General features: G+C 36.0%; 1 protein-coding gene across 1 annotated transcript in view; it reads right to left on the bottom strand.

Annotated features, from left to right (window-relative positions):
* Positions 1 to 17142, bottom strand: part of LOC150101843 (pre-rRNA-processing protein TSR2 homolog) — a 56309-nt gene that overhangs the window by 25074 nt on the left and 14093 nt on the right. Inside the window, exon 3 of the mRNA XM_090400849.1 lies at positions 10146 to 10237. Within this exon, the coding sequence (XP_090256975.1) occupies positions 10146 to 10237 (92 nt within the window). The remainder of the gene's footprint in view (positions 1 to 10145; positions 10238 to 17142) is intronic.

The following is a 17142-nucleotide window of genomic DNA, read 5'->3' as shown; positions in this document are numbered from 1 at the left end:
ATCTTTGTGTATTTTAGTCTACAGTTCACACCAGAGAGCTGCTCAACTTTTATTCACTTTAAAACTTTCTTACATGCTATTCTTTTCAATATGAAATTCAATTTTATCCTGCTCAAGACTAAATAGTGACCACTTCCAATTTCAAATCCTCTGTACACTATGGTGTACTGCACTAGGGAGAAAACATCACTATCAACAATAACATAGTCAACGAGACGTTTCTCTTATTTCTTGCTTCTTCTCTCCATGTGAATTTGTGCACATTTTTATGTTGGAACATGTTAGTAATAATCAGTCCATGTCCTGAGCAGAAATCCAACAAATATTTGCCAATATTATTAGTTTTGCTCTTTTCTCCAAATTTTCCTAATATATAATTTTGTATGTCTGACAATCATTTCCTACTCTGTTATTTAGATCCCAACAAGGACCAACTTTTCTGTTTTCATTGTGTCAGATGCTTTCTCTAAATCATCAAAAAATTCCCCCACTTCTATTTTAGTAGAACCTTCTGTGTGACCATAAGCACAAATAAGTCTCATTGTCCATTTCCCCATTCTCATATTTGCCCACATTACTCTACTTGAGACTGACTGCCATTCATGAAGATTAGCCTCATATTTAGGGTTGAATACTATGGCTACTCCTCCTTTTTTCTTGATTGTTATTGCCTGAATATAACATTTTGTATTTATTGCTTAGAAAGATCTCACCAGTATTTGTCTTTTTTGTTTCAGTCACCCCTATTATGTCGATCTGGTACTTATCTAATTCCTCAGCTAGCTCCATTTCTTTGCCATTCAGGCTTCTTATGTTGATAGTACTGATCTTTAACTCTGGTGGTGTTGAGTTGGGGTGTGCTTTCAGATTTGTTCCAGTAGCTGACCTTTTACTGTTTGTCCTGGTTCCCTGGCAAAAACAATGGAGGCCTTGTTTAACCAGGCGATGCCCCAGCCAGCATGAAATTTTGTCATGTTGTACCATCATTTTGTATTTTGGTTTAAGCCAATAAGAATACAATTTGGTTGGCTAAATCCCAAATTGCCAGCCCATTCTCGTTCGTTCAGTATCCAGGTAGATACCCAACAGGGTGCACCACGAGAAGGTGAGGATTGGACATTAGGTCAGAAGCCCTGGGCGGTTCTCCGCATTCCTTTAACGGATATGTGGAGGTCTCCTCTCAGTTATACAGCTTTGACCCTTATGAATTTCCTAATATGCACCCTGTTCAGACTAGCTACTATGACAGCACTACATGAATATGTTTACATCCTGCTCACACTTTCTTGAATGCTAACAATGTCAAGTTCCTTCCTAACATCTTAATTTTTAATGATTCTGCCACTGATGCTATCTGCTCACACCTCTAATTTTTCTAAGAACTCTCATATCTGTGGTCTATAATCTGTGATCAAGTGCTTTATTTCTAAATCAAATCACAAATCAATAACTTAAAACTGATTTGAACACTCTCTTGAATACTGCTAGTTTGGTGTTTAAACTATTTTCTAAATGCACTGATCTTATTCTATATAAGTGCTTTATTTCTAAATCAAGTCACAAATCAATAACTTAAAACTGATTTGAACACTCTCTTGAATACTGCTAGTTTGGTGTTTAGGCTATTTTCTCTCTTATTCCATATAAATTTATTCAGCTGGCTGCCCAACATATCAGCTTTTCTTATTCCGTTGTCTATTTACAAATTTAATTTGCCATCTTCACTAAAAACTGTGCCTAAATAGCTGAAGTTATCAGTAGGAACATGGACTGTATGGACACTTTGGATGTCAGGAAAACTAGAATTACTTGGCGAGGAAATTAAGAGATATCTATGTGATATAGTAGAACTGGCAGAGGTGCAATGAACATCATCAGGAGAGATAAATGGATGCAAAGTCATATGGTCAGGACATGCCACCAAGCACAAAGCAGGAGATGGTTACCTTCTTAGCAAAAGAGCTAGAGAGGCACTGTTAGTTTACAAACCAGTCAACGAACGAATCATAGTAGCAAGATTTCAAGCAAAACCATTTAATATATCAATAGTCCAGATATATGCACCCACACCTGACAGCACAGATGAAGATATTGATTTATTCTACAAAAATCTGACAGACAATAGAAACAATAACAAAGCAAATGTACTAATGCTATGGATCACGAGGTGATGATCTGTAATACAAGATTCCAGCAAAAGGAGTGTAGAAAATGGACGTGGCAATCAAATGATAGGAAAACCAAGAACATGATCGATATTGATTGCAATTAAAAGAAGATGGATGAACTTTTCAAAGAGCGGATATAGACTCGGATCATAGTTTAGTGATTGCAAACATCAGGTTGAAATTAAAAAGAAAATATAAACTCCATCATCAGAAACGAAGAGACACAGCAAGAATAAGTGAAGCAGAAATAGGAAGAAGGTACAGAACAGTGTTAGAAGAGAAACTTAAAAGTGTGGACGAAGAAAATTCAAATCTTAGAATGAAAGGAGTAATGAAGGTGATAGATAGAAGATGCAGTTGAAGAAACAGTACCAGAAGAGAAGATTAAGAAGAAAGGAATTAGATAAGAAACTCCGAAGTTTAGTACAGGAGAAGAGAATGTTAAAAATAAGCAGGGGTACAGAACAAATAGAGGAGCAGTATAGAAGAAAGTGTAATGAGGTGAAAAAAGCAGTCAGAATGGATAAGATGAAATGGTTAGAAGCCCAGTGCAATAATATAGAACAGCACGGAGGTGCACAAAATGATTGGAACCGTTAATAGTAGGTAGCAACCAAAACAGACCACTATTAAAGATGAAAAAGGCAAAGTATTGACGAATAAAGATGAAATTGTACAGCAGTGGACAAGATACTGTAGTGAGTTATATGAAGAAAAACTAGATTTAAATAGCGTTGAGAAACTAATTGAAGAATTAAAGCTGATACCACCACCAGGTAATGAGTATGATGTAGACATTTTAAGAGGAGAGGTAGAAAAAGCAATAGGACAGCTAAAATACAACAAGAGTCCTGGTAATAATAACATCACTGGAGAAACGATTAAATATGGTGGAGAAAGTATGATTACAGAAATGCACCAACTATGTAATATGGAATGGAAAGAAGGAAAAATGCCAGAGGAGTGGGTGAAATCGATATTAGTGACATTATACAAGAAAGGAAATAAGCTAGAATGTAAAAATTATAGAACAATTGCTTTGATGAGTCACCTTGGTAAGGTGGTGGTGATGATGAGATTGACAAAGATCATCATCATCAAATTCCTGCCATGTACACTCAAGGGGTGTACAGGATATAACAGTACTACATGAAAAAATTACATCATTACTAACTTCCTATCTACAATTTTCCTCCAAATCAGTCTGTTACTTGTCAAGACTCTAATATTATCAGATCTTATATTTCTATCGTCTAAGGCACTTTGTACCGTATCAATCCACCTATATCTTGGTCTTCCTCTGGGTCGTTTTCCTGCCAACCTGGCAGAGAACACTTGTTTTGCTAATCTTTCCTCTCCCATTCTATTTAAGTGACCATACCACCTGAGATTAGCTCTGCTAATGCATTCCTGGATGCTGACAATGTCAAGTTCTTTCCTAATATCCTCATTTTTAATATGATATTGCCATTGATGCCATCTGTTCACGCCTCTAATCTTTCTCAGGACTCTCACATCTGCGGTCTCTAGTCTTTGGTCAAGTGTTTTACTTCTGACCCAGCTCTCAGATCCATAAGTTAAAACTGGTTTGAACACTGTCTTGTATACAGCTAATTTAGTGTTCCAACTAATTTCTCTCTTATTCCATATGAATTTATTCAATTGACTTCCCACCATACCAGCTTTGCTGATTCTGTTGTCTATTTCTATATTTAATTTACCATCTTCAGTAAAAATTGTGCCTAAGTAGCTGAAATGTTTTACTTGTTCCACAGGTTCTCCATTCACAACACAGTTGACATTTTCAATGATTCTGCCTATTTTCATTGTCTTTGTCTTTTTATTGCTGACCTTCATACCATATCTATTACAACAGCTATTCAATTTAGACAGAGAATCTTGCAGACTTGTAGCGGATTTATTTAGAAGTATAACATCATCCGCATAAAGCAAACAGCTGACATTAACATCTCCAATTTTGATATCAGGTTTAATACCACTTTCCTTCATAATGTGATCCATATAGATAATGAATAACAGAGGGGATAATGTACATCCTTGTCTCACACCAGATTTAACATTAAACCATCTTCCTGTACTTCCTTCAATTCTAACTGCTGACTTACAACTCAAATAAAGACTAAGTATTGCTTGATACAATGCCTCATTGACACCATATAACTGCAGCGTATTGAATAGCTTCTCTCTTGGCACCTTGTCATATGCCTTTTCCAAATCGACAAAACTTAAATACAGATCTTTGTTATATTCCAGAAGATCTGATCCTGACAGCCTCTATTTGGCCTGAATCCAGCTTGTTCTTCACCAAGCTTTTCTTCCACAATTCTTCTCAACCGTTTCTCAAGTATACTTGCATAGATCTTGCCAGGAACACTCAGTAGGGAAATACCTCTGTAATTCTCACATTCAGTTTTATTTCCCTTTTTATATATGGGTACTATGAGAGCTCTACTCCAATCATCGGGAATTCGTCCCTCTGTCCAGGCTTTCTGAACTATGCAGTGTAGCCACTGTAAGACTTTTATACCACCATACTTCAGCATTTCTGGTCGAATATCATCTACTCCTGCTGCCTTTCCACATTTCAAGCCATTGATGGCAAGATTGACAAAGATTGAGGACACAATTGGAAGCATACCTTGCCAGATGAGCAAGCAGGATTTAGGCAAAATAGAAGCACAAGTCAACAGATTTTGACAATGTAGTTAATAGCAGAGAAAGCTGGAAGAAAAACAAAAACAATACCTGCTTTGTTGATTTTCAGAAGGCATTTGACAGTATTGACCAGAAAGTGACATTAGCAGTGCTAGAATCCTATGGAATTGATAGAAAACTAATAGCTATATTAAGAAATGTTTAGAAGAATGCAGTTGCAGCAGTTAGAATAGGTGATGATTTGGGGAAATGGTTTAGAACAAGCAGAGGTACTAGACGTGTGTGTTGGGGGGGGGGGGGGGGGGGGCAATATCACCAAGCATTTTCATCGCACATTTAGAAAGAGCAATGGATAAAATGAAGGAAAGTGCAAAAGGAATATCGGTACATGGGATGAGAATCAAAATCTGAGATTTGCAGATGACATTGTTATTATGGAAGAAGAAAGAGATTTCTTCTTCTCTTCAAAAAACATCGAAACTGTTAAATGAGGAAGGAAAGAGATTTGGACTTGTTATGAACTTGGAAAAAACAAAGACAATGGTATTTGGTGAGAACATAAAACAAAAGATGCAAGTAGATGGAATTGTAGAATAATATAAAATAGAATAATAGAAAATGTAGAGCAGTTCACATATTTGGTAAGTAAAATGACATTTGATTTGGACTGCAAAAAAGAAATAAAGATCAGGATTGCAAAGGGAAGAACAAATCTGAAGGCCATGGATAAGAGTGCTGGAAACATGCATCTTTAGTGGTGTATGGTGTAAAGAATTTTGGTATTTGCAAGAACTTGTTACAGGAAGATTCTAAGAATAGGATGGGTACAGAAAATCACAAATGAAGAGCTCTATCAGAAGATACAATCAAAGGAGAATGTAATGCAGAAGACTAAAATGGAAGCTGCAATTATTTGGACACATCTGCAGAATGAGTGAGGACCGGAAGATAAAGATATTCATGTTTGGCATTATGGATGGTGTAAACAGAAGAGGTAGACCATACAGAGAATGGATAGATGGGAAAATGCCAGAGGAAGTAAAATGACAGTATTGACCTGTCATTTTATCTGTGCACTGGACAAAGAAAGGTGGAAGAAGATAGTGAAGAAGGCATTGGACACCAACAGGCAGTGAGCCCATGGTTCATGATGATGATGATGATGAAAGAGCTGAAATATTTTACTTGTTCTATAAGCTCTCCATTTCGAATGCAGCTGAAGTTTTCTATGTTCCTGCCCTATTTTCATAGTTTTGATCTTTATACTGTTGATTTTCGTACCAAATTTGTAACAACTGTTATTCAATTTAGAGAATCCTGGAGACTTGAACTGGATGTGTTTAGGAGTACATCATCATCTGCATAAAGCAAAAAAACTAAGTTTGATATCTTCCATTTTAATATCACGTTTAATGCCAGTTTCTTTCATAGTATACATCCCTGTATCACACCTGATTTTACAAAGATCTTCCTGTATTTCCTTCAGTTTTAACTGCTGACTTACAACTTAAATATAAGCTATGTATGGTTCTGTATAATGCTCCATTTACTTCATATAATTGCAGTGTTTTGAAAAGCTTTTCTCTGGACACCTTGTCATATGCCTTTTCCAGATCTACAAAACTGTACAGATTCATATCATATTCCCATGATTTCTCAACTATTTGTTGTAAAGTGAAAATCTGATTTTGACAACCTCTAGTTGATCTGAACCCAGCTTGTTCTTCTCCAAGTTTCTCAATTTCTTTTCAAGAATACTTGCATAAATCTTGCCTGGGACGCTTGGAGAAATTGCTCTGTAATTCTCACATTCAGCTTTATTCCCCCCCCCCCCCCCCTTTTTTTTTTTTTTTTTATAGATGAGAACTATGAGAACTCTTTTGAAATTTGATCTTCGGACCAAACTCTCTAACAAGGTGTCCAGAGAAAAGCTTTTCAAAACGCTACAATTATATGGGGTAAATGGAACATTATACAGAGTAATACATAGTTTATATTTTTGTAAGTCAAAACATTTATATCTCCATATTTAAACATTTCTAGTTGAATATGACGTACTCCAGCTGGCTTTCTACATTTCAAGTTTTTAATGGCTTTTTTTCTACCTCAAAGATTGATATGTACTCCTTTTTGAATTCTTCCTCTTGAAAATTTTCTATTAAGGTTCTATGACACTGCTTGTTTCATTTAACAGTCTTTGAAAGTAATTACTCCAAACATCTAAGATATCTTTATCTTTGGTTTTCATGTTACCTTTATCATCTTTGATTCCTTTTACAGTACTCTTTCCTCCATTTCTTAGCTTTTTTAAATAGCCTCCAGAACACTTTGCCATGGTCCTGATATTTATTTTTTATATCCTCACCAAAGTCTTCCCATGACTTTTGTTTAGTTGCTCTTACATATAGTTTAGCTCTCTTAGATTTTTTTTCTGTATTCTTTTAGGGCATCTGCTGACTTATTTGTTAGGAAATTTTGGTATGGTTTCTTCTTTTCCAGGACTGCTTTTTTAACTTCTTGTGTTCACCATAGCATTCTTGAGAAAAATATCAAAGCTAATAATAATGGTATCATGTCAGCCGGATTTCTGTTCAGAACATGGGCTATTCATTACAAATACCATGTTCCAACATCTGCATACATCTTTAGGATGTGCACAAATTCACATGGACCTGGAGAACACAAACAGGAAAACTCTCATTAACCAGGTTATGTGTTGTTGATCATGTCTTCTTCACAATGTTTCAGGAGGACACAAGGATATACAAGTGATTTGAAATAGGAAGTGATGATAATTAGTTTTTAAAATGAACTGGCAATTTAAGTTGTTGTTGTCTTGTCCTTTGAAGAGTCTTAGATGTTTCCATGTGCTCCTTGTACTGCTTTGTCTATGTTGATGATTTGGCAATTTAAGTAAAACTGCTAATAAGGTTAAAAATGAATTTCATATTAAAAAGAAAAACACGCACATTTTAAAAGGAATCAAAGCCAAGCATTTTTCAGAGGTGGACTGTATATTTAAATATACAAGTATTTTTTAAGAAAAGAATGAAAATTTAAAAACAAAAATCAAGTCTCCTGGTGGATCAATGGCAGACAATAAAGAAAACACGACTAATTCAGCCAGATAAGCTGTTTGCAAAGAGTGAAAAATCAGAAAAATCCAGAGCACACACCAAAAAGTTAAAGATGAAGTTGTGGATAAAAAGAAATTAACATGCGCTCTAAACAAAATTAATTAAGACTTTGATAAGAATATGGAAGATAGAAGCAAAAAAGCAAAAAATTAGAAATTATAAAGCTGACATAAAAAATTAAAGATAAAAATATTCAGGATGTCTGAATTAATTACTTTGAAAGATTATTTAAGAGAAAGACTGTGATAGAAAATTAAAAAGGCACAAATCTGCCAGATTTACGGTGATTAGTGGCATACTCCACAGATCAGTCCCTGAACCATTGTTCCTTAATTTATATATTAATAATATTGGAAAGGACCTGACAGGAAATGTTCAACTGTTTGCTGATGATGTAAAGATAGGCTGAAAGTGTGGAAATGATAATGACGATCATTGAATTCAATGTTAGTAAGTATAAAATTATGCACTTCAGCATGATAAGATATTCAAAAGTATATTATATTGGCGGGATTATGCCAAAAGAAACTGATCATGCTAGAGATCTTGTTTTAATAGATAAGAAGTTGAAGTTCAAGGACCATATAGCAAAGGTTGCAAATACAACACAAAGGACAACTGCATGCTGAAATGAACATTATGTGTAAGGACAAAGAAGGCATTCTGCTTCTTTATAAGGCTTTGATACAACTGCACCTGAACTACTGTACACTGATTTGGTCTTGTGGGTCCCGAAGAGATGAAGAAGCTTCAGAGAGGGTGAAAAGCATTACAAAGATATATCAAGATTACAGAATGTAGATTAAGAGAACAGATTGAGAGCATATAGACTGCAGGCACTGGTAGATAGAAGAAAGAGGAGTGAGATAATAGAAATCAAACTTCTAAAAGAGCGTTATAGGATATTGGTTGATGAAATTTTTTATTATATGGAAGGTGAGGAGAGGACAAAGGAGGCATTAACTTAATTTATGGAAATTAAGTTTATGTGCAGTTAAGAAAGGATGAGAGCTAGATGTTTCTCTCACAGAACAGTGAGTGGAACAGTTTGTTTGTTGAAGTAGTGAGTGCAGTGAATGTGAATAAGTTTAAGAGAGTGTATGACAACTGGTGTGGATGATGTATGGTCTTCATTAATGAGTCATTGACTGCCTGGAGGTTTCTGATGATGATAAATAAATGCATGTCAATAGTCCAGCTAGGAAAAGCAACCAGACAGTGGCTACACGCCATAATTCAGAAGATTTGGTCAGATCAAATTCCAGATGACTGGCAGAGAGTTCTCATCACATCTATCTTTAAAAATAGAAATAAAACTCAATGTGATTTCTTTGTTAAGAGTTCTGTATAAGATATGTATGCAAGCATACTTGAGAAGAGGCTAAGAAAACTTGTGAAAGTGAACACACAAGCTGCACACAGGTCAAATAAGAGTGGTCAGGATCAAATTTTAAAACAAATAGTTGAGAAATCATGGGAATATAGCAAGGATCTAGATAATGCATGTGACAAGGTATCAAGAGAAAAGCTGTTCAAAACAAGTAGTTACATAATGTAAATAGAACATTATATTGAGCAATACATAATCTATATTTATGCAGATTATGTATTGAAGGAAGTACAGCAAATGGTTTGATGTAAAATCAGGTGTATAAAGCAAGTGTGCATGCGCACGTGAACCATCTCCAATCTCATTTATCATCTTTATGGGTATTATGAAGGAAAGTGGCTTTAAATCTGATAGCAAAACTGGATGTTAATCTCAACCTCTTTACATTATACAGATTAAGTTATATTCTTAAAAAATTCCCAATGCAAATTTACAGGATTCCTTACCTAAATTGAATTGTCGAATAAACTAAATGTTACAAATTTATGAAAATCAGCAGTAAAAAGACAAAAATTTATGAAACAAGGAGAAACACTGAAAATATTTCAGCTATTTAGGCATTCCTGCTAAACAGCAGGCAAACCATTCTAAATGCTTAAGTTTGCAGCTAAAAAATATAAACATTCCCACAGTCACTTGCAGAGAAAGCATTCTCTGCAAGTCAACCTGCCTACATTTGTCTCATGTCATTTAATTTTTCCCTTTAACAAGTTATGATGTTATTATGTATTAACTAGGCTAAATTTATGTTAATAATTGGAAGAGAATAAGTACCTGTGTAATGCTATCATCTTCAGCAATGGTGTCAAATTCATTATACAAGATTTCAGCAATAAATTCTTCAACTTCATCTGGATATAAATCATCTATAAGCATGTGCAAAAAAATATATAAATATCATTAAAACTAATGCATAGAGTAAACAAATTTTCTGACATGAATATATATAATATGCATTTCAAGATTTATTAGATTAAATATTTGATCTATATTTGAAAAAAATCCACTGGTTTCTAGAGTAGGGTTCCAGATTAGAATTATTCATGAGTACAGTCATCTCTTTACTTATGAGGTAGTTACTTGTCTAAAATTTCTTAGTGAAAAATCTGGTCTCATATATGAAATGATAAAAGAAGACAGAGAAATATGTTAGAAATGGTTAGAATTTTAAAATGCTATAATTTTTAATGTTACCATCCATCAATTTTAAGTCACACTCTTGATCAATTTATGCCTTATTTCACTAAAAATAGTGACAGAACTATTTTCCTATACTTTCAGGTCTGTCTTAACGCTTTCCAGTGCAATTTTTATTTGATAACATTTCTGAGCCTTCATTAGTTACATATAGGATATCTTTGATGATACAGCAAATAGCATTCTTTGTCTTTGTTAGATTTAAATACCAGTCTAATTTATAGAGATAAAACATACTTCATTACCTGTGTGGACAGTATCTCTACTATGACATACAAGCTGCGAGTTCAAATCTCATTGCAACAGACATTTTTGATGCCTTCAGGTAACAGATGATTTTCACTGTTTAGTGTCAGACCACCAACCTGCCTACTGCAGGCTTGGAAAAAAAAAATAAAAATAAAAATAAAAAAAACAGCGTTTCTTTCTAGAGCAGAGTCCTCAACATTATTTAACCACGGTTTTCTGGATATTTTTGAGAGTGTCGAAAATATGGAGTGAAATGATGTTAGAACATAGTCACCATTTTAAGGTTGTATTTTTTTAAACATTTCTGTGGTTGCTGCCCTTCCTAATATGCCACAAACTGCATCCATTGCACAGTGTGTTCAATGGCAGCACACAGCTGGATGGAACTGATGTGCACATGCTGCATTCCTGATAAACACTGTCTTTGAGAAATCCCTAGAGCCAGAAGTCATGGATCAGGTGAATGAGGAAGCCATGCAGTGGGAAATGCACGGCTGATCAGTCTGTTTTCCCTAAAACATTCTCAAAGAACCTCCTATACGGACTGACCAATGTGTGGAGGAGTCCCATCCTGCATGAAAATATTGAATCCATGTACAGGCACTGCTGTAGCTGTGCCTCAACAAAATTGTTTATGATATCTCAGTATCTCTCAGAACTAAGCAGGTCACAGGACCTGACTGGCGAATGTCCTCAAAGAAGAATGGTCCAATGGTAAACGAAGCTGTAAACTTGCACTAGACGGTAACTTTGGGTGAATGCAAAGGAATTCATTGGATTGCATGAGGGTTTTGCATAGCCCATAGCCTGGAAATTGTGGGTATGCACAGTTCCATTCAGGTGAAAGTGACCATCATTTCACCACTTAAGCAAGGAATGTTAAAGTGAATGTCAGTCAACTTTCAAAGTCCTGCATTCAACTCCCATGTCAGGGTTATCTTAAATGAGTAGAAATGCAGAATCTTCCATACAGTTTTGTAAGACACATCCATGTGTCTTGATACAGCACACGCACTGCAGGAACCAATGCTGTTATTCATGGCCTGCTCCACAGTTTCAGTAGCAACTTCATTCACTTGTTTCTTTAAAACTGAGCACATGGAGATAGTGGACTGCATCAACTTTTGTTCAGGCAATGAAATTCGTGGAGTGCAGCAACTGCACCACAATTGTTTAAGTAGTACAGCTTCCTGAGCAAAGCACGCTGGGGCAAGGTTAGTGTGATCACTGTAGATGGTATTAACAACTAGAATGAAGGGAAAAATCCTGAGTCTATCTTTTTAAACCCTTCTGGCATCTGCCAAGTTCCATGCATTTGGTGTTTACAATGTCCCTGGTGGTGAATTTTGGAACTACCACTTTCCCCTCATATATCACTTTCATTAATTCAGTAAGGCAGTAAAATTCTTGTTGTAAACATGATGTATATGGGTATAGTAATGAATATGCAATGCCAAACGGGATTTTACAGATCTCCAATTTAAATGGGTTGGTGAGCACATTACAGAAGTGTAATTACGGGTACAAAGGGTTGATGAAATGCATGTGCACAAATGCAAGAAGTATTAGGAATAAGGGTGAGGAGTTTTTGGCATTGGTAACCTCAACTTGGCTAAAAATTATAGGCATCAGTGAGACTTGATTGACTCAGAAGGTGGGGTATTGTTGAGGATAGCTGCAGAATTACAACCAACAAAATTAGAGAGGATATTAGGTCTGAGGGAGACGGTTCATTTGAAGCTGTCCAGTGTTAGATTTTGTACTATTTGATGGAAGATACACAAAGGTGTATCATCCATCAAATAATACAAAATTTGTAAGTTGTTGGGTGCTGCTATAGACCAGGGGGGGGTCCACAGGAAGATATAGATGCCATGCATCATCATAGCACAACAAGTAGGCTGAACAATAATTATGAGAGACTAACTATGGGGATATCAATTGGAAGGAGGAAGGGGGGGGGGCATGGCAAGATGAAAGTGGAATTTATACAGTTGTTAAAGGATAATTACATGAAACAACATATTACAGAGGGGGACAAGGGGTTTAAGGGTGTTGGATCTAATAATAGCATCAGAAGATGTATCCATAACCAAGGTAGATACACATGTCTCCAATGGGGGAGAATGACCAGGCGGTTTTGTTCTGGGAAGTTGCCAAACACATGGAGTTCTCTGTCAAGAAGGGGGGGGGGGGTTTACATTCAACTATAAGGCTGGTAATTATAAGACTCTGGAGTCATCATGGAACAGTGCCATGGCTTGAGAAGCTACAAGGAAAGAATGTCAGTAGTGCATAGCAAATGGTCAGAGACTTCTTGAGAGTAGCAGAATCAGACTGCATACCGAAGGTCAGGAGGATAAACCGAGTTGGAATTAAGTGGATATAAAGCAAGAGCTGCAAAAAAAAAAATAAAATATTGTGGAGGAAATATAAAGAAAAAGGTGATCAACATACTCACGAGCAGTACAAAGTGCAAGCAAGAAGGGCGACTAGTATGGTAAGGAAGGCCAAATCACACTATGAAAGAGAGAATTAGCCAAACAGGCCAAAGTAAACCCAAATCATTATGTAGCAAGTAAGAGGAAAAAAGTACTATGGTACAATGACTTTTAAACAATGCCAGGAAGGTGACTGAACCAAAAGAAATAGTTGAGTTGCTGAGTGATCATTTTGCAAAGATGTATATCTAGGTGGTAATTTTACAGTTGCTGATGTTACAGAGATGCATATCAACATTGAGGTAGATTAACAGGTGTTCAGCATATGAAAAAAATATATGAACACAACAGTGGAAATGGATGGCATATCAGCCTGTGTACTACATGTGCAAGAGAATTAGCACTGCCTCTGACAAAGTTGTTCAATCTAAGTCTCAGCTCCAGAAGGGTTCAAAGGGAGTACCATTACATAAAGGTGGCTCCAAAACAGAGATAGCAAACTACAGACCAATTAATGTATGGGGAGTGGTTGTTTAAGTATTGGTAAAGTTGGTGAAAAGAAAAATACTATAGCCGGTAGGTAGGGATGTGATACTCTATAGTGGACAGCACGGCTTTGTAAAAGGTGTCTTAGTAACTTATTCACATTTTATAATAAATGTGATAGCAGAATTAAATAAAGGTAATGACTACACCATGATACTGCTCTCAATATGCATTTTTATTATCAGCACTTCATAATCATTTCAGATTTCATCCATTATTTCATACTGGTATCGTCATTTTGGTTGATACCAGTATGAAACGACCACGCAACCACCATCTCTATACCCATAAACCTTATCACAACTCCTAAGATGCTGATTGGTCTGTAATTTGTTTCTCACATTCCTGGATCACCAATGTCCTGAACACTTGGATGACATACCATTACAAAGTGGTTACTCAGTAAGTCAACTATTTGGCCTGCTTCTGTAACCTTATTACCACCAGCGCTCATGAAAGTTATCCTCCAATGATCATACTTCCTTTTACTTGCCATATAGTGAAAATACTTATACCTTGCCTACTCTTCTATGGTATGGCACAAATAATAATAATAATAAAAAAAAAGGTACTGAACTTCAACACCCCCTTCAGTACATGCACTATGAAATATGTCATTCGAATGCATGCACATTAATAGAAGAGCAGCACACGTAGAATCTATGCCATTACATTTAGCTGAAGCACCTGTGTTTGACTCGGAAGAAAAGATGTTTATTATTGAGTATTATTTTTGTTCATACAGAGTTGGTAGAGCAAATAGTCCAAGCCTACATGTTAAAGAAGTTCTAAAAACGGCAAAAGAACTGAGGGAAGAGGTGGATGGAGAACAAGAATTTAAAACTGGTACGGAAGTTCAACGACGATAGAAGACACGACAATTTGACTATGAGCATCACGACGAAATGCCACAATCGCCAGAAGATAAAAATTTAGAGTGAATATGTTATAAGCTTGTCCCAGGCAATAGTCATCATTGCCTTAATCGAGAGGTTCTGAAGCAATGCAAAGGGCATTCAGGGAGACAATAAACTGTTAACACAAATGAGAATCACAGGTGTGTGCTGGAGCAAGTGTTACAGCCTCTGAAATGCAGCCAATGGCAAACAGCAGTAAAACGTGGGATACTGAAGCAGTCACTAAATTATCTGAATGACGTATGAAAGGCACCCAGCTGCTACAGAGAATCCTCAGCAGATGGGTCAGTGTTTAACAGCAATGTATTATGATGCATGGCAGGAATACTGTGCACGCATGCTGGCCAACGTCTATGAACATGTGTCCTTCCTCCATAATGTATGATTTTCAGACAAAGTGCATTTCCATCTAAATGGTCATGTAAACAGACAAATCTAGAGGTTTCTTGGTTTCCCGAGACCTGAATTTGTCCAAGAGAAACCTCTTCACAGCAAGGTCACCACATGGTGTACAGTTTCTGGTTATGGCATAATTGGACCCTACTTCATTGAAAAGGGTGGTGTAACTGTGACCTTGAATAGCAAATGCTACAACAAGAATGTGTTGGTTCCATCCAGCCAGGATTTGCATAGGATGTGTCATGCAAAAAAACATTCCATTTTGTGCACAGGTATTCCCAACAGGATGGAGCAATTTGTCACACATCACATGGTTCTAGAGCCTATGGTCCAAGTCTATTTATCAGAACATTTCCTCAGGAAGCTCATTTCAAGTTTCACAGAATTCCTGTACCCTTCACATTCTTCTGATTTCACATTGCTCGATGCCTTCATTTGAGGGTATGCTGAAGGAATGGATATTCCACAATGACCTGCTTTGTGATGAACTAAGGGATAAAATTACATAATATATCTAGTAGATGTCCCAACCATTGTTCTCCAAGATGACACAGAACCTTCACATGCATTATGAAACCTGTCTTGAAAGACAAGGTGCCCATTTCGACACATAGTCTATCGTCGTTAATGCTTTATTATTACGTGACACCTCCAGGGAGCGCAAAGACTCAACTACAATCATCTACACCAATGTCATCTACCACTCATCGCTGCCACCACCACTAATATTTTCACAGACAATCACAAACATCCATGGCAGGATTTGAACCTGCAGCCTTTTGGCTGGAGAGCAGATACGCTAACCACTCAGCCAACCAGGCTGGCAAACAAGATTCCATTGATAGTTTGTGGGTGTACGTATCATGAGGTGTAAACATATATTTCTTTGTTAATAAATCCATTTACTCCATAACATATCATTGTAGTTATTCAGTATTTTTATTTTATTTTAATTTTTTTACGCATTGGCATCATACTGACATCTATTTTAATACAAATATAGAAGTTTTTCTTAAATAGAAACAACTCAATCTATTACAGATTTATAATAAACAAAAAACTGCAACAAATTAAATTTGAAAATTTACTTCACTCTCAGCAAAACATACATTCTTTCTCTATTTATCCTTGAATCCCCATTTTTTTTTTTTTATTTTTATACAAGTTTGCAGCCTTTTATGGGTGGGATCTCAGATATAAAAAAAATTAAACAACTGCCACCATTTCATGTACCTAACCTAACCTTAAAAAACATCCTACTTAGGAGAGCCAAAGACCAATCAATCCAAAAACCAGCTGAAAAAAGGCCCACAGAAAGTTCCCTTACTTGGCAACATGAATTAAACTTATAGCAATGTTTCTTCTACAACTCAAACACCATGGAAGTTACTTGAGAAAATAAACAATAAATATTTTTAAATTTTTGGATCACAAAAAACTTTAGGGCTCTGAAGCTAATGTGCTTTCCCCTGCTTCTGGTGGTCCTACTAATCACTACAAAATCATCACTATTTTGTAGTACACATGCTCTTGGAAAATGTTCATATGTATACATTCAAGAACCTCAGGCTATTCTCCCCAAAGGTATTAGATAGCTCATTTATACAACTTGAATGTTTTTGTTTGGTTTGTCATTTCAAATTATCAGAAATATATTGAATGAGATGGAAATTAAGATTATGGACAGGATAAAACAGATTTTGCACAATACTGGCTTCCAAGCATTCAATTCAATTAAAAACTGTACATATTGCTCTGATAACATGGAGGATGAGAAATACAATCTTTCTGTAAAGAATTTCATTAGTATAAAAAAAAAAAACTTCATTACAAAGAAAGTTGAATTTAACCTTGGCACTTCATTGTTTTCCCAAAGGGTCGTAACCCACAGCTAGTCAAGATCCTTCATATACTTTAGCTGCTTGCCCATCCACTCACACCACTATGTTAAGTTTTGCAACCTGTGATGTGTAGGAACTATATATGTATATATAGTGGCAATATATGTATATATTGTATGTT

Source organism: Typopeltis vanoorti, chromosome 11 (assembly GCF_054136105.1).
Source record: "Typopeltis vanoorti isolate ZY-2024b chromosome 11, IOZ_Tvanoo_1.0, whole genome shotgun sequence".
Taxonomy (NCBI): Eukaryota; Metazoa; Arthropoda; class Arachnida; order Uropygi; family Thelyphonidae; genus Typopeltis; species Typopeltis vanoorti.
The sequence above is the reverse complement of the archived record's forward strand: the minus strand, read 5'-3'. Positions and strand labels throughout refer to the sequence as shown.